The 19132-nt window shown below is 42.8% G+C and overlaps 1 protein-coding gene across 1 annotated transcript in view; it reads right to left on the minus strand.

The window, feature by feature from the left end:
* The window catches only part of nid1a (nidogen 1a), a 96138-nt gene that overhangs the window by 55113 nt on the left and 21893 nt on the right, over positions 1–19132 (minus strand). The window contains exons 4-8 of the mRNA XM_078399125.1: positions 13575–13963; positions 12426–12575; positions 11349–11600; positions 4956–5156; positions 709–939 (exon numbers count right to left, since the gene is read on the minus strand). Coding sequence (XP_078255251.1) covers positions 709–939; positions 4956–5156; positions 11349–11600; positions 12426–12575; positions 13575–13963 — 1223 coding nt within the window. The remainder of the gene's footprint in view (positions 1–708; positions 940–4955; positions 5157–11348; positions 11601–12425; positions 12576–13574; positions 13964–19132) is intronic.

A 19132-nucleotide genomic window follows, 5' to 3' on the forward strand; every position in this document is an offset into this window, starting at 1 on the left:
TTGAAACCGGGTCTCTGGCGCCTGAGGCAGCAGCTCTACCAGCTGCACCACTGTGCGGACAATGGGTCTTCACAGGAATGTGATCAGAAGTCATCATTAGGAATCTAAGCATTAGTTGGAGTTAGAGTTGGGTGGCAAGGAGGGTTAAGTGAGTGGAGAGAGGGTGTGTTCCAGCTCCCAAAAGCCACCCAGTCACTCTGTTGGAGAATGGACACAATGGGATTGGAAGCAATACCATTAATGGTTCATCTGTTACACACTCCTATCTTGGAAGATATGCCAAAGACTGTAACTGATGGCTGAGGAGCAGGAGTCAAACAAAGCATTCACTTTGGAAGTGAAGGAATCAGGACCATCAGGGTCGAATGCCCGGTGTCGGAACTGGGGATTCTGCATTCTTATGCGGTAGGATGAGCATAAAATATACAAAGTTCTAAAATGTACTAAATGGTTCTAAAATGAGCAACGACACAGGATTCTTAACTTTTCTGCTAGAGATGATAATCAAGATTGCAAGACATCACAGATCACTTATTAATATTACATCAATTACACTGTTATTGTCATAGAACAATCTCCCCTGATTTGCCTCTTCAAATGTAATATTGCCGCACAATCTCAATGCATAGTTAAGAGCCACTGGTCATCAGGGACCTTTGATGCAGTTTCTGTCTAAAATTACTTTTGTGAATGAAAGCAGATAGGTACCTTGGACGGGTCCAATCTTGTTGGTCATTGCGTATCGGAATACCTGCTCATTTTTATCATAGAGGACAAAAGTGCGATCCACAGTGAGTTGCTGAGTGGCAGGAACTGGTTGAGCACCGTCGTGGATACAGCCCTGGAAAGTGATGGTCTGCTTCAGCTGGAAGGAAAAGCTCTGCGAGGACTGGTCGGGAAATTGTACCGTGTACTGGATGTTGGAAGAGGACATGATTACTGAAGGGAGAAAAAAAAAAAGAAACACGTTGAAGGGCAACATCTTTAAGTTATAAACCCTTAACAAAAATAACAACACATCAGGATGTTAACAAAGTGCTTTGCTTTCTTTAAAAACAAAACTGCTGTCATAGTAGATATTGCCAGAAATGCTATTCTCTGGAGAGCAAGGTGCGACAAACAGCCCTGAGATAAAGCTGCAAGTAATTCAATAGACAATAGGTGCAGGAGGAGGCCATTCGGCCCTTCGAGCCAGCACCACCATTCAATGTGATCATGGCTGATCATTCTCAATCAGTACCCCGTTCCTGCTTTCTCCCCATACCCTCTGACTCCACTATCCTTAAGAGCTCTATCTAGCTCTCTCTTGAATGTATTCAGAGAATTGGCCTCCACTGCCTTCTGAGGCAGAGAATTCCACAGATTCACAACTCTCTGACTGAAAAAGTTTTTCCTCATCTCTGTTCTAAATGGCCTAACCCTTATTCTTAAACTGTGGCCCCTGGTTCTGGACTCCCCCAACATTGGGAACATGTTTCCTGCCTCTAATGTGTCCAACCCCTTAATAATCTTATACGTTTCGATAAGATCCCCTCTCATCCTTCTAAATTTCAGTGTATACAAGCCTAGTCGCTCCAGTCTTTCAACATATGACAGTCCCGCCATTCCGGGAATTAACCTAGTAAACCTACGCTGCACGCCCTCAATAGCAAATTAGTTATGGGTAAGACAACAGAAAAAAAACTGCTAAACTTCTCATAAGTTTAAAGAGATTTGGCATGCCACCAAACTCACCAACAAACCTCTGCATATGAACTGTAGAACGTATCCTGACTAGTTGCATCATGGCCTGGGATGGTAATTCCAATGCACAGGAACGCAAAGGGCTGCAGAGAGAGGTGGACTCAGCCTGGTCCATCATGGGCACAGTCCTCCCCAACATTGAAAGCATCTACATTGGGCGACGCCTCAGAAGCAGCATCTATTATTACGGGTCGCCACTGTCCTGGCATTGCACTCTTCTCGCTGCTACCATTGGGCAATGGTACAAAAGCCTAAAGTCACACTCCACCAGGTTCAGAAACAGCTATTTTCTTCCAACTAAGTCCTTGAAACCAACCTGCACAAACCCAATCCTACCCCAATCGACAACAGAACACTGCAGTCCATCTCTGGCGCCACCATGGATTTGTTTTCTAAATGTGTAATTTTGCACTAAATGACTTGCCTTTAGCACAGTATTTTACATTTTACTATCTTCTGTGTAATTTATGTATGATTCATGTACAATTTAATGTATTTGCCTGAGTTGATGTGCCTGTGATGCTGATGCAAAGCCTACGATGTACCTGCACCTGACCGCACTTGTGCGTATGACGATAAACTTGACTTGACTTAATAGTTCAACCGAATCTTTACATTCGCCTAAGAAAGCAAACAAGATCTCTATTTAATCCCATCCCATCCCAACAGAGCAGCATTCCCTCAATGCTACGCTGAGAGTGTTAGGCCTGGATATTAGGCAGGTCTCCCAGAGGTGGATCTTCAACTCGTAAATGTCTGACAAAGGTGGGGAGAGTGTGCTAACCACCCAACCAAGGCTCGTACGATATGATAGAACTTTATTTATCCCAGGAGGAAAATTGGTCTGCCAACAGTCATAAAATACAATGTACATGAAATTAAAGTGACGAGTGGAAAGGATTGGGGATGTGCAAAGATTGGGAAGGGGGGGGGGGGGGGGGGGGGGGGGGAGGTGGGGGAGAGTCAGTCTATTTTTTTTATAAACAGCTGGGTCATGAAATGCCAGAAATCTACCAAAGGTTCTATGTTTTTTGGACCAGGAACTACCAAGGAATTCACTCCTCTTTCTGTAAAGAATCATCGTGGTTGTGGCCTGTAGCAAGGGTAGGTCTCATTAGCATAGAATATACAGCAGCACAGTCACAAAGAGACCATGCTTAAAGATGATCAAAGAAATCTGATAAGGCCGAACAATTTCCTCTGATGTTGATGATGGGGAGAGGAGAGGGGGTTGAAATCTGCCTCAGAAGGCATTGGAGCCAATTCTCTGGATGCTTTCAAGAGAGAGTTAGAGCTCTTAATGATAGCGGAGTCAGGGGATATGGGGAGAAGACAGGAACGGGGTACTGATTGTGCATGATCAGCCATGATCACGGTGAATGGCGGTGCTAGCTCGAAAGACCGAATGGCCTACTCCTGCACCTATTGTCTATTGAAATAGAGGACAAAATGAGGCAGATGTATTAAATGAAAGGCTCGGCTTTCTGAGATGGCAGGAAGTGTTTCAAGGAGCATCTGTGGATATACAGAACTTGCAAAAGGACCATTTGAGGCAAAAAACAGGGTAAAAACCATTAATTAAAGATAAAAACCAGCACTGGCACTTCGGGGCATCACGTCAAAAAGAAATCGATGCGTGTTAATCCTCACAGCACAGGATCATACAGGCTGCCAAGCCTTGCTAGCTATTTGATGGAATTTAACCAATTTATCCCTCAGCAACTTACAATTAATGTTTAAGTATGAACTATTACACACAAGTTTTCATCTCGCAATACCAAAGTCATCTCCTGGATTTTGCTTGCCGAAAGTGCATCTTACAAACCTGGAGACTCTCGGACAATCCAGAAGGATTGGCAACTCGACATGCAACAGAAAGAGGTTAATTGGAGCTACGTCAGTGATCTTACTGAGTCACAGCCAGCCCCGCCAACTGGCCTGCAGAAGGTGGTCACATTGGGTCTTAAAGTCAGATACCACCACTTCTTTGGTGGTTCAACCAACATTTCAGATGCATTAAATAAATTGTCCGAACCCTGGATGAATTACACAAATTAAATATAACACAGGGCAGTACAGTTTAGGAGCAGGCCCCTCAACCTACCATATCTGTGCAGACCAGACCATCTGTCTGTATGTGGTCCATATCCCTCCATTCTCTACCTCTTCATGTGCCTGCCTAAACACTGCTATCGTGTTTGCTTCCATCGCCCCTGGCAGCACGCTCAAGGCAGCGATAACCCTGTGTAAAAACCTTGCCCCACACATCTCCTTTAAACTTTGCCCCTCTCACCTTAAATCTTAACTCTTCTGGTATCAGACATTTCCATCCTGGAATATAGATTCTGACTATCTAACCTGTCAATGCATCTCATAATTTTGCATCTATCAGGTCGTTCCTCAGCCTCCGATGCTGCGGAAAAATCAATCTAAGTTTGTCCAACTTTTCCTTATAAATAATACCCTCTAATCTTGACCACATGCTGGTAAAACTCTGCTGCGCCTGTCCAAAGCCTTCAAATCCATCCCACAGTTTGGCAACTAGAACTGCATACCACACTCCAATGTGGCCAAACCACACTTGTGTAGATTAAACTTCACCTGCCATTTCACCACCCAGTGTTCCAACTGATCCATATGCTGATGCATTCTTTGACAACCTTCCTACCAGCCCTCAACTCTACCATTCTTTGTGTCATCTGCAAACTTGCTAACTGACCACCTGCATCCAAATCATTTGCATCCCAAACACAGAGGTTGCAGCATTGATCCTAGCAGAACATTGCTGGTCAAAAAAACACCCCCTCTACCACTACCCTCTAATGTGACTTAATCTTCTAGATTAGCCTACCATGAGCAACTTTACCAAATGATTTATTAAAATTTATGTAGACAACATCCACTTCCCAATCCTCATCAAGCACCTTTATCTCCACCTCAAAAACTAGGCTAAATTACTTTAAACCCGACAACGGGGTTATGTTTTAAAAAGTGGAAATACACAAGTCAGAAAGCACATGAAAAGATATGGTGATATTTATAAGTAGCGCCTTAGTAAACACTGAATTGAAGAATATTTACTTAAAATGTATAATTTTCTATCCCTTCTATCAACTGAGTGACAGTTCCTCTTGACATGATAGTTGTTTATCAATGTTGTTTGATAAACTTATCTAAAGCAGTAATGTTGAATAATTCCCGTATTTGCGTACCGGAGCTCGAGTAGTGGTACAGCTCAGTATATGGCTCTATGTGCACGGTCGATTCTTGAGGAATTTCAGGCACCCGTCCTTCTAGTGCGGTAGTAATTGTGAGGTGGTGATGCTCATCGATCCCACTAAACTGTTGGTTGATAGTCAACTGCTCATTCCCAGGGTTGAAGATCACCTCTGCTCGACGTGTGAATTCACCACCTAGTCAATAAACAAAACACAAGTTACCACCCAGTTCAAGAGTCAAGAGTGTTTGATTGTTACTCCCTGATAGATCAATGAAATTCTTACTTGCAGTTATAACTAATCACCAGATGCCAGTTTCCCTATACTGAAACACTGAACATTTAAGTATCACAAAATGCTGGAGTAACTCAGCAGGTCAGTCAGCATCTAGGAGAGAGGGAATGGGTGACATTTCGGGTCGAGACCCTTCTTCAGACTTTTAAGTAGTACCTTTAATTATTACCATCATTGGAGGGTAATTAGTTTTTTAAAAAACTGACATTAAGCCTCTTAATGTCACAAAGACACCCATGAACTTGATTAAATTTCTGCCCCTGATAGGTGAAGGCATGATTTCCACTGGAGGAAATAAAGGAAAGAGGAAATAGCGAAAGAGCCCTGAATGGAACAACTGCAGAGTTCTTGAAGGACGGCAAGGTTGGAGTTTGTGATATAAGGAAAGTCAAGACTAGGAAGGGATGATGGTATTTGAACAATGATAAGAAATTACAATCCAAGGATGGACCAGGGGCCAATGCAGGTTTGCAAATGTGCACATGATGGGAGCAGATTCATAACATGCATATTCCAGACTTATCATCACGGAATACTACAATTCTGAAGTTCCAAAAAAAGGTCTGGACTTAGCTAATGTGGTTAACAGCTGTCTTCATCCACATGTTGAGACTCCCAAATGATTTCAGCGATCAACATTAGTTGATCATTCTTGAAAATGTTTAATTTGCTAAAAGGATATCCATGAGGATTTTACAAATTTAATACCAAGAGCCAGTGAATATTTGGAGTCCCTTCTGAGACATTTTGGAATTTGTATAACCTGGCAGAACAAATTATTCCAATTCTCAGGGAATAAGAGAGTAAGATATGATGCTCCCTCAAAATAATTCACAGAAATGCCTTCCGATAACGATTTGAAGTAGCATTCAGCGTGAAATAGATGGGATTATTGAAAAAAAAAAAGACTATCAGCCAAGTGTTGTAATGCATGTCTGCAGGTTCCTCCAAGGTGTGTTAGTACCACAGCGAACATGGGCTTGATTTGCACTTTTTCTCATGGAGGTACAAACTGGGAGCAAGAGTAGGCCACTCAATTTCCTAAACCTGCTCTGTCATTCAATAAGGCGTTAGCTAATCTTATAGAAACCTCAACTCCATATTCTGGTCTCGACCTGAAACGTCACCTATTCCTTTTCTCCAGAGATGCTGCCTGACCCGCTGAGTTACTCTAGCACTTTGTATCTAACTGCAGTGTAAACCAGCATCTGCAGTTCCTTCCTACTCCATATTCCTGCCTACCACAGTAACCTTTCACCTTGCTTATCAAATGCATACCTTCCCCTGCCTTAAAAAAACTCAAAGACTCCACTGAGGAAGAGAGTTTTAAAGAGCCAACAACCTCAGAAAAAAATGCCTTGCCTCAAACAGGCCACCTCATATTTTTTAAATAAGACCTCCAGTTCGAGATTCTTCCACAAGAGAAATGCCCTCTCCTCATCCATTCTTTCTCAACAATTTAGTATTATTTATGTTCAATCAAGCCCGTTCTCACCTGTCTAAACTCCAACAGATACAACGATCTGTTCAACTTTTCCTCATAAGACAATGTGCCTATTCCTGGTAACAGTTCAGTAAACCTTTTGGGAACTGCTTACATCCTTCCTCAAACAAGACTAAATCTACACACACGTGAATAGTTTGGCAAAATGAAGAGTTTAGCTGAATGGTCCATGCAACTGGCCTCACGAAGTATAGACATGATGATATCTCCACTAACAGCAGGATCGAAGCTAGGGGCCATAAACATGAGAATTCAAAGAAGCTTGATTTCTCATGTTTGTACATGTGGGAACTCAAGAGAGGTAGGAAAATAATGGGAAAGCTCGATATGCATTTACAATTGCCATGAGAAAAGGGGAATGGAAATAACTGTTAAGTGGTTAGACAAAGATGGGTAGAAGGAGGCACACAAAGGGCATAGCTACCACCAAGACAGACCAGGCAGGCCATACGACCTCCAAGAGACATTGTGTTACTCCATACAAATTAACTTTTGAAGCAATTTGTAGATGAAAAGAATCTGATGAGAAAATCATTTCCTCTAGTGTGAGAGTTCTGTAAAGGAGACTGAAAATTTGAGCTAGGCTATTAAATGCTGATGATTATCGTCTTTGCAGCCTGCGATAGAAATCTGAAACTCTTTTCCGTCGGGGGTTAAATGATAACAAAAATCCATCAATCACTTCGTAAATTAGGAATGGATACTCCTCTCACACCCTTGAGCACCCAGCCCCTGTGCTCCAATCTGTCTTTCTCCACAGATCAGGTGAGAAATGAGCTCAGGAAGATCAATGCAAGGAAGGCGGCTGGTCCGGACGGCATCAGCTCAAGTTCTGTGCAGACCAGCTGTGCGGAATAGTGGAGCATGTCTTCAATCTGAGCCTGAAACTGGGGAGAGTTCCACAGTTGTGGAAACATCCTGCATGGTACCAGTGCCAAAGACACCGCACCCGAAGGAACTCAACAGCTACAGGCCGGTGCCACTGACATCACACCTGATGAAGACTCTGGAGCATTTGGTCGTCCCCCATCTCCGCCCCCTGTTGAGACCATCAATGGATCCGCGGCAGTTCGCCTACCAGACTCGCATCGGGGTGGAGGACGCCATCGTCTACTTACGGAACAGAGCTCTCTCACACCTGGAGAAGCTGGATAGCACTGTGAGAATCATGTTTTTTGATTTCTCCAGTGCATTCAACACCATCCAACACCACTACTGGGGGGCAAGCTGGAGCGCACAGGAGTGGATCACCACCTCACATCCTGGATTCTGGATTACCTCACCAACCGACCACAGTATGTGAGGACAAAGGACCTGGTCTCGGACAGGGTGGTCTGCAGCACAGGGGTTCCGCAGGGAACAGTGCTAGCGCCATTCTTGTTCACCCTGTACACTGCGGACTTCAGGCACAGCTCTGCAGACTCCTATCTACAGAGGTTCTCTGACGACTCTGCCATCGCTGGCCTCATCACAGGCGACGAGGACAGGGTGTAAAGAGAACTGATCAAGGAGTTTGTGGACTGGAGCCAGCGGAACCGACTCCGGATCAACACGGGGAAAACCAGGGAGATGGTAGTAGATTTCCGCAGGCGCAGCCAGGCCCCCCCGACACCGGTGAAGATCCAGGGAATGGACATCGAGAGGGTGGATTCTTATAAGTACCTGGGTGTCTACCTCAATAATAAATTGGACTGGACCGAAAACACCAATGCGCTATACAGAAAGGGCCAGAGCAGACTTTATCTGCTAAGGAGACTCAGGTCCTTTGGAGTGCAGGGGGCACTCCTAAAGACCTTCTACAACACGGTGGTTGCATCAGCCATTTTCTATGGAGTGGTCTGCTGGAGCAGCAGCATCTCAGCGGCGGAAGGGAAGAGACTCGACAAGCTGGTCAGGAAGGCCAGCTCTGTCCTGGGTTGCCCCCTCGACTCAGTGCAGGTGGTGGGAGAGAGGAGGATGATGGCAAAGTTAACATCACTGCTGGACAACGACTCCCACCCCATGCAGGACACGTCACTGCACTGAGTAGCTCTTTCAGTGACAGACTCCTTCATCCCAAGTGCGTGAAGGAGAGATATAGGAGGTCCTTCCTTCCCGCTGCAGTGGTACTACACAACCAGCACTGCTCCCAGCAGACGAGTCAACAGTAACAGTTAAGAATACACAGAAAACTGATGACAATTTATCCTTGTCTTTACTTTTATTTATAATGAATGATCTCTTGCTATCCACTTTGCTGCTGTAACACTGTAAATTTCCCGGTGTGGGACGAATAAAGGAATATATTATTATTATTATTATTACTATGGGTTATGGAAACAAGGCAGGAAATGATCCGCCACAATCTAAGAATAATTAACTTTAAATCTGACGGCTATTGATTTTTGCCATCCAAGTTATGGGATACGGATCTGTGGAAGATATGTGGAATTAGGATGCAGGTAAGGTATGGTCTTTGAAGTGAACACTCAAATCTGAGGGAAGAATGGCCTATTCCAATTCCTATGTTCATTAGCAAAATTTAAAAGACACTTGGACAGGTACATGAATAGGAAAGGTTTAGCAGGATATGGGCCAAACACAGGCAAGTGGGACTAGCTTAAATGGGGCAGCTTGGTCAGCATGGACAAGATGGGCCAGGGGGGCCTGGATCTGTGCTGCATCACTCTATCAACCAGTACTGCTGAGGCTGTGAACAGTAGAGGGAGAGACGCAGTTATGCTTCACCTCCCCACATAACTGCTCCAGAGTTGGCGAGTACAAGACAGCGAAGGCTTCTAATAGCCAATATGGAGTTAGATTCAGCATCACAGTGGAAGCAGAACAAGGAGATCTCATTGCTCGGGTATGAAGAAGGGTCTCGACCCGAAACGTCACCCATTCCTTCGTCCTGAGATGCTGCCTGACCTGCTGAGTTACTCCAGCATTGTGAATAAATACCTTCGATTTGTACCAGCATCTGCAGTTATTTTCTTACACTCATTGCTAGGGTATGGTAACTGTGCTGAACAGATCTGCATATTTCAAACAGCCAATCCAAAGATTGCCAGAGGAAAGAATAAAAGTTTGTAAAAATCTTATCCAATGAACGGAACTTTAGGACAGTAGTTTTATTTAATTTCTAGCTCATCCTTTCCTAATGGTGCCTCAAGGTACAAAGAGGGTAGAAAATAAATTGCACAGCTGCAGTTTGAGATTTCCTTTCCATTTGGCTAATCCACTCTTGGGGTTGCGTCCCCCAAGTGGGACAATACTTCTGGCTTATTTTCAGCACTCCTGATTTCACAATTTGAACGATCAAGTGATTTGCCATCTGCACTAGAATTCAATAACTTCTTTGGGAACATCTGCTACACACACTAATATTCAACATTAGGAACTTGGATTAATATAGACAAAATTAAACAAAACACATCGGTATCAAATTTTAATGAGTATTTTAACTCATTCCCTGAACTTGCACCAACTTAAAACTCACCTTCATTGACATCTGGATCACCAGCAAGGCTGGATACATTCCCACCATATATATCGTCTGCCTAAAACCAGACTGCCCTCATAGAAATTCTGAGATCCAAATTAATGCAAGTTGTATGATCTGACTGACTAACAATGTTGCCGCTTTTTCTCACCAGCTTAAATCAACCAGCATTTGTTTCAGCAATAGCGGAAGTAGCGCAGATAGTAGAGCTGGTGCCTCACAGCTACGACAGGTTTGATCCTCTGCTCTGTGTGGTGTTTGCAAATTCAACCTGTGACTGTGTGGGGTTTCTCCAGTTTCCTCCTACACACTAGCTCTATGTTATCCCATTTTCTCATCCACTTCCTACACACCAGGGGCAATTTTACAGAGGCCAATTAATCTATAAACCCGTACGTCATTGGGATGTGGGGGGAAAAAGGAGCACCTGGGAGGAAACCCACATGGTTACAGGGAGAACATGCAAACTCCACAAAGACAGCACCCGAGGTAAGGAATGAACCACAGTCTCTGGCGCTGTGTGGCAGCGGCTCTACCAGCTGTGGCACTGTGCTGCCCAATTGATTTAATCCTCTTCATGTACAAGACACCTAGTTAGGTAACCAAGGGATATCGCAACATTCAAAAGCTAAAGAAAAGCTCTTCTTGAGCAGCTTTTTAAATGCAGTTAAGCATCCTGGGACAGTTCATAAGAGTTAAATCAGACAAAATTGACATGAAGCGCTAACAGGTAGCATTATAATAGAGCTAGAAGAGGATAGCACTATCACACAATCTATAAGACGTAATGTTATAATGGAGGTATAAGGTAGGATTATGAAGAGAATACGAGGTAGTGTTATAATGTAGCGATAAGACATAGCATTATAATGTAGCTAATAAGAGGTAATGTTATAATGAAACGATAAGAGGTAGAACAACCAAGCAAAATATTTGCTCAAAGACTTGGGTTTTATGAAGCATGGTAAATCGGAAGAGCTGGTAGAGGTAGGGAGATATTTAGGTAGGAGATTCCTGAGCCTGGAGTGCTGAAGGCACAGTTGCCAATGGTGGAGCAATTAAAATAAATGATTTCTCACAAACATCTCCAGCGACAGAAACGACTTACCGACAATACTGAATCCATTTTCATAGTTAGGTTGCTCCAAAGCAAACATCCAACCAATTATACTTCCCACTGAGGACAGTGGTAAAAGCGACCATCCCACGGCTGCGGGGATCCTGCTTATCGCCGTGTACGACCGCCCATCGTTAACCACCACATACGAATGAAGGTCGATGTCCTCGAACTGGACAGGCACCGGGTTGGTTCCCACAAAGATCTTTCCATTCACCTTCCCGTTCACACGCTGCGGGGTCCCTGATAATGCAAAACAAAAAGGAATCTGTAGGACACCGTGCTCTTGAATTTATTTGGTTGAAAAACTTAAAGAAGATTTATTTTTAAATGATTCCGATGGTCAAATTATCATCGGCGGGAGTGCGAAGGGAACCAGCTTATAGCCTGGTGTAAATAAATCTATATTAGGTAGTGGTGAGGGGACTGCAGAGATGGGGGAAGAAATGGGAGCAACAATGTAATCCTGAGCATTCTCCTTCCAATGTTAGATCGCATGGGATCCAAGGAGGGATAGCTGAATGGATGAAAAATTGGCTTCGTGGAAGGAAGCAGAGGATAGGATAGGTTTAGAGGGACATGGGCCAAACACAGTCAGGTGAGATTAGTGTAGATGGGGCATGTTGGTCAGCATGGGCAAGTTGGGCTGAAGGATCTGTATCCATGCTGTAAGACTCTATGATCCCATATTGTCCTATGATCCTTCTTGGAACCTGCACAGTGGACATCGTATAATGCAAGATTAGATTCAAATTCCCTCCCACAAAAGAACACCAGGAGCCAAATGGAATTCAAGACGAAAAATTATGATTTTTTTTATTAGCCAGGCTAAATATGGTTCCCATATTCCATTATAATCAAACAACTGCGTCAGCCTGTCTTGTGTGATGTCACAAGTCACAAGTGTGAAATGAGTTCTCAACCAAGAGCAGGATATCACCTTGTAATAGTCTTCCTGCTTTCAAAATAATGAACCAGCACCTCTCGGTTTGTCATAAATCAAACAGAATCGACGTTCCCCACACTACACAGAGATCCAGTTGCAGGAAGTAAAGTGAGCAGACTCACCCTCCGCGATGCACTGTTTGCCATTGCCATAATAGCCAGGATTGCAATGGCAGCAGAAGCCCGCGGCGTGGTCTCGGCATTGGCCATGGCCGGAGCAGACGTGATGATTGTTGCTGCACCTCAGCTGCCTCTCTGTATTGTACGTAAAAACTGGCAGAAATGGAAAGAAAAGGCAAAAGAAAATATTTTAGCAACTGTTTAGTTTAGAGATACATCGTGGAAACTGGCCCACCGAGCCCGCGATCCCTGCACACTAACATCAGTCCTACACACGCTCGGGACAATTTACAATTTTACCAAGCCAATTAGCCTTCAAACCTGTGTGTCTTTGGAGTGTGGGAGAAAACTAGAGTTCCTGGTGAAAACCCATGCAGGTCACAGGGGAGAATGTACAAACTCCTGACACAGCATCCGTAGACAAGATCGAACAGGTCTCTGGCGCTGTAAGGCAGCAACTCTACCGCTGCCTCACAGTGCCACCCTCATGGGATTCAACTTGTTTCAGTTGCTGAACCTTCCATACAATTCAACTTCCAATCTCCACTAACCACTGCTGAATGAAGATCTCAAGAGCAAAATTACCCTAATTGGGAAATTTTGTCCCAATACTTTTAACATTTAAAAACCCTTTAACAAGAGTTGTAGGATTCCACTGTTTCACTGTGGCTCTTCTGGACACGGATGTTAAATTTTAAGTTAGGAATTAGAACAATCTAATTTAAAAAGGTCCTGTTATGAATTGTTTGCCTTAACAACTTATTTTATGCAATAGGATGGATCAGAGCATTTGTTTTTGTTTCTTGCAATGTTGATGGAGTACCAGGAGGAGACACAAGAGGCTGCAGATGCTGGAATCTTGAGCAAAAAAAATCAAAGAACACAGTGGGTCAGGCAGCATCTGTGGAGAGAAATGGGCAGACAACATTTTGGGTTGGGAACCTACTGCAGCCTGAAAGGTCGTGACCCGAAATGTAATCTTGCAATATCTCACTCATTTATCACTGGGTGCAGTACTTTGTTTTACACACTAACATTGGCAAATGCCATAAACTCACCTAATAGCCAATTACAACAAATACAGTTATCTTACAAAGGATCTTGAAATCTTTGTAAAATTAATGAATGGAACTCTTGCCATTATTCTCATACCATTTCCAGTCACATCCAACTCTGTATCCAACAGCTCAACACTATGATGGGGAAATTGTAGACGCCGGTATTGGACAGGGTTCACAGCCACAACAGGAACCTGGTCCACAATGTGAGACTCTTCTGAATTCTGCTCCGACGTGGACTTGTAGGCTACCATGGTTTTGTCTTTCTGTTCGTCTTCAGTGGAATCATAATTCAGATCTGCGCCATTCTCAGTTATATCTAGAAAAGAATTATTCTGGTGGTCCACAGTTGAAGCAGTACTAGAAGTGTTTAGAACGGGGTCATCAAGACGGAGTGTCCCACCACTGGCAGGAAGGATGGTGTGGTTAGAAGAACTCCCAAGATGGTAGATCCAAACTCCTCGTTCTCCAGAATTACCATCTCTATGGAAACAAATTTTGGACAAACTTAAGAGAAACAAAGTACATTTTGTTTTTAACTTTGAAAGAAGCAAGCAACATATTAACCCAAACTAGCTAGAGGACAATAAAAAATCAATTGCTCAATTAAAAACGGCATTATTGGTTGTTTTCCAGTAAACTGGTTAATTAAGCACAATACTAATATTAAAGGGAAGAACAGTCAACTTAGCTAGTCCCACTCTGTGTCAAAGTAATTACATGTTGTAGTCTTACCCTTTATGTTTCTAGATTTAGAAATACAGAGCACAGATGTTGACCAGTCAACTCCTTCCCCCTAGGCAAGGACCCTGTGCTGCCCCTCCAGCTGCCTCCCTGTGATTATTTTTCTTCTCAAACCTTTACTGACAATTGTTTCAAAATCCATTACAGGGCATGCTTCCAGCAAGCTAAAATTTGAGTATGCCAGGCAATCTTTGAGAGTGGGAAAAAAGTATTTCATTTAATCCAATCAGTAGGTGGCCTATTTATTCTTTCTGACAAATTGCATATTGAAATAACCTACTAATTGTTTGTGCTGGTACATTATTAATGTACTAAATAGCAGGGGAGAGGGGTTGACAAATTGGGAGTATAAAGATGGAGTTAAAGGGGAAGTGAATACAGGAAAAGTTGCAAAAGACTCCCATATTAATGGGAAGGAAAGTTCGAAAAGGGATAAGAGAGTAAAGTCAGGGCCAATAGAGAGGGGAGATGAATACTGAAGTTAAAGTGCTGTATTTGAATGCGTGAAGTATAAAAAATAAAGTGGATGAGCTTGAGGCTCAGTTAGATATTGGCAAGTATGATGTTGTGGGAATTACAGAGACATGGTTGCAAGAGGACCAGGGCTGGGAGCTGAATGTTCAGGGGGATACGACCTATCGAAAAGACAGATAGTGGGGAGAGGGAATGGGGTAGCTCTGTTGGGAAGGAATGAAATTCAGTCCCTTGCGAGGGGTTACATAGAATCAGGAAATGTAGAGTTAGTATGGGTAGAACTGAGGAATTGTACGGGTAAAAAGACCCTAATGGGAGTTATCTACAGGCCCCCAAACAGTAGCCTGGATATAGGGTGCAAGTTGAATCAAGAGTTAAAATTGGCATGTCGCAAAGGTAATGCTACGGTGGTTATGGGAGATTTCAACAGGTAAACTGGGAAAATCAGGTTGGTACTGGACCACAAGAAAGGGAGTGCCTCCGAGATGGATTCCAAGAGCAGCTTGTACTGGATCCTACCGGGGAGAAGGCAATTCTGGATTTAGTGTTGTATAATGAACCGGATTTGATAAGGGAACTCAAGGTAAAAGAGCCATTAGGAGGTAGTGATCATAATATGTTTTAATCTACAATTTGAGAGGGAGAAGGGACAATCGGAAGTGTCAGTATTACAGTTGAGCAAAGGGGACTATGGAGGCATGAGGGAGGAGCTGGCCAAAGTTGACTGGAAAGAGCAGGGAAGACGGTGGAACAACAATGGCAGGTATTTCTGGGAATAATACAGAAGATGCAGGATCAATTCATTAAAAAGAGAAAGAAAGATTCTAAGGGGAGTAAGAGGCGACCGTGGCTGACAAGGGAGTCAAGGACAGTATAAAAATAAAAGAGAGGTATAACATAGCAAAGAGCAACAGAAGATAACTAAAAAGGCAATAAGGGGAGAAAAGATGAGGTACGAAGGTAAGCTAGTCAAGAATATAAAGGAGGATAGTAAGAGCTTCTTTAGGTATGTGAAGAGCAAAAAAATAGTTAAGACAAATGTGGGTCCCTTGAACACAGAAGCAGGTGAATTTATTATGGGGAACAAGGAAATTGCAGATGGGTTGAACAGGTACTTTGGATCGTCTTCACTAAGGAAGACACAAACAATCTCCCAGATGTTCTAGTGGACAGAGGTCCTAGGGTGACAGAGGAACTGATGGAAATTCATATTAGGCAGGAAATGGTGTTGGGTATACTGATGGAACCGAAGGCCGATAAATCCCCATGGTCTGCATCCCAGGGTACTTAAGGAGGTGGCTCTAGAAATCATGGACGCATTGATGATCATTTTCCAATGTTCTATAGATTCAGGAACAGTTCCTGTGGATTGGAGGGTAGCTAATGTTACCCCACTTTTTAAGAAAGGAGGTAGAGAGAAAACAGGAAATTATAGACCAGTTAGCCTGACATCAGTGGTGGGGAAGATGCTGGAGTCAATTATAAAAGAAATAGCGGCACATCTGGATAGCAGTAACAGGATCGTTCCGAGTCAGCATGGATGTACGAAGGGGAAATCTTGTTTGATTAATCTTCTGGAATCTTTTGAGGATGTAATTAGGAATATGGACAAGGGAGAGCCAGTGGATGTAGTGTACCTGGACTTTCAGAAAGCCTTTTTCATAAGGTCCCACATAGGAGATTAGTGGGCAAAATTAGAGCACATGGTATTAGGGGTAAGATACTGACATGGATAGAAAATTGGTTGGCAGACAAGAAACGAAGAGTAGGGATTAACGGGTCCCTTTCAGAATGGCAGACAGTGACTAGTGGGGTACCCCAAGGCTCGGTGCTGGGACCACAGCTATTTACAATATACATCAATGACTTAGATGAAGGGATTAAAAGAATGGAGATGAGGAAAAACTTGTTCACTCAAGAGAGTTGGGAATCTGTGGAATACTCTGCCTCAGAAGGCAGTGGAGGCCAATTCTCTGGATGCTTTCAAGAGAGAGTTGGATAGAGCTCTTAAACATAGCAGAGTCAAGAGATATGGGAAGAAGGAAAGAACGGAGTAATGATTGTGGATGATCAGCCATGATCACAGTGAATGGCAGTGCTGGCTCGAAGGGCTGAATGGCCTACTCCTGCACCTATTGTCGTTTCCCTCAATATTCTTATCAATATTGATACATTACAATCTAGTATCAAATATTATCTTAGTAACTGTACGTCCTGCTTCAGATGGCACAACTGCCTTCAAAATTGCTATCTGGAAAAAGCCCAGTCTCAGGTTCTGCATTTTGACTGGAATTTAATACAATCTTTTTTTCTTTTTGCTAATGTAGCTTAATTATTTTAGATTAGCAATGTTTACATGAAAGAGTAGTTCTTACGCAATTAAAATAATTGCCGTGAAAGTGTACATAACATGCGCTCAGACTCTCTGTTGAAAATTACATGAGAAATAATCAGGTTAAGTCAAGAAGTCAAGAAGAGGGTTTACTTCTAGAGGGGGAGGGGACCACTACTTTTTCCCATTATTGCCTCCTTCTTTTCCCATTGACACCACCCCAGATAGGCACTGGTAAGAAGTGTCTGTCAGGGCTTGAGAGATACAAGATGAAAGCCAAGTTTTACAAATGCAATTGCTACTTTTTTTTTGCATTTGAGCAATTTTCTGTGCTGTTTACATAAACACAGCTAATGCTACTTCCAATTTCCAAATCCTAATCATTAATGTGAACGGTGAACATAAGTGGTCCGAGCTGCATTCCCTGTGGAACAACACTTCCTAACTTTCAGCAGTCTGAGTAACCATGCTTAACCCACCACACCACACCACCCCCCCCCCCACCCTCCCTCACGCCCAATGCTTACTGCTTTGTAATCAACTTCACATCAGTTTTATTACTCAGATTCTCCAAGCTATGACACATAGCACTGCAGTAACTTGGTGCTGAGTTACTCCAGCATTATGTGTCCTTTCTTGTGAACCAACATCTACAATTCAATGCCTCTCCGTGTTATTCTTAGTTATAAGTCCAATGGATATCTAACTACATTCAGCCTAATACACCATCCTACCTATTCTCTAAAGAACTGACGAAGATCGGTGAAGCAATACCATCCCTTTTGAAACAGTGACTGGTCTTCATATATTTTTCTATTACATCTCTGCTTAAAGATGGCCATCATCTCTCCAATCACCAATGTTAACTTGAATGGCCAATGGTTACCCGAGTTTGTTGTGTCTGCTTTGTTAAATATAACAATCACATTTGCTGATGAACTATCCCTGACAATATACCCCGCTGTGTTCTGTTCCCTAACTTTCAATACTTATCCATTCAAATAAGGTCATTTATGCAGATTAGCATACTAGTTATCTCTCTCCCCCCACGCCACCTCACTAAATGTCTATATCTTTCATGATTTCTATTTTGAATGTCATGACCACCTTTTTACACTTTGAGGTAAGTACAGAAGCAAAATCAATCAATACTTCTACCATGTTGCTGTCATTCATTAGTTTGTGCATTCCTTGGTGGTTTTCTCTCGGATATGATATTTCTGTTAGGTATTTATATTTTATCTTACTTCATTTCCAACCTCTTCATATTAAATTTTTACATCCTGGTTTTTATTGTCAATGTAGTATTGTTTAGATTAGAAATACATCATGGCAACAGGCCCACCAAATCCACCATAGATTACCTGTTTACACTAGTTCTCTGTTATTCAACTTTCTCGTCCACTCCCAACACATTAGGGACAATTTTAAGAGGCCAATTATCCTACAGACCCTCGCGTTTTTGGGATGCGGGAGGAAACGGGAGCAACCAGAGGAAGCCCACACAGCCGCAAGAGGACGTGGAAATTCCACATGGACAGCAACCGAGACCAGGATCAAACCAGGTCTCTGGCACTGTGAGGCAGCAGCTCTACCAGCTGCACCACTGTTTCACCCACGAGCCCACAATATCGTGGTTTCAATTTGACCTTGATCTCTTCTTTCATCATGGTATTTTGCTGGTGTATGCTGAAAGATGTATGATAGTGGTGACTGTGGAGAGATCAACAATTATGAGAACTAAGTCAATTATCAGCTTTGAGGTTGAACCGGCTTACTGACTGTAGTTATCAGAAATCTATGGAAACCCACAATTGCAATACCGCAGAATCACAAACTTGAAGGTGATTAGTGATTTTTTTAAACAACGGATTTACAACCGGTCTCAGGGTAAAGGAAATAGTTTTAATAGCAGGAAGCAGATTTGAAGAAAATATCTCCCAGTGAAAAGAAACTTGGAACAGCTTCCAATTAGAGATATCAATGTAGTAACTAGATTTTATCCATGCAGTATATTGACCCACAAGAAAAGCATCAAAAATGTTACTCAACTTTACAACAATGTACAAATGTTCTTACAATATATTTTTAATCTTTACCCA

The sequence above is a fragment of the Rhinoraja longicauda genome, chromosome 5 (assembly GCF_053455715.1).
Source record: "Rhinoraja longicauda isolate Sanriku21f chromosome 5, sRhiLon1.1, whole genome shotgun sequence".
NCBI lineage: Eukaryota > Metazoa > Chordata > Chondrichthyes > Rajiformes > Arhynchobatidae > Rhinoraja > Rhinoraja longicauda.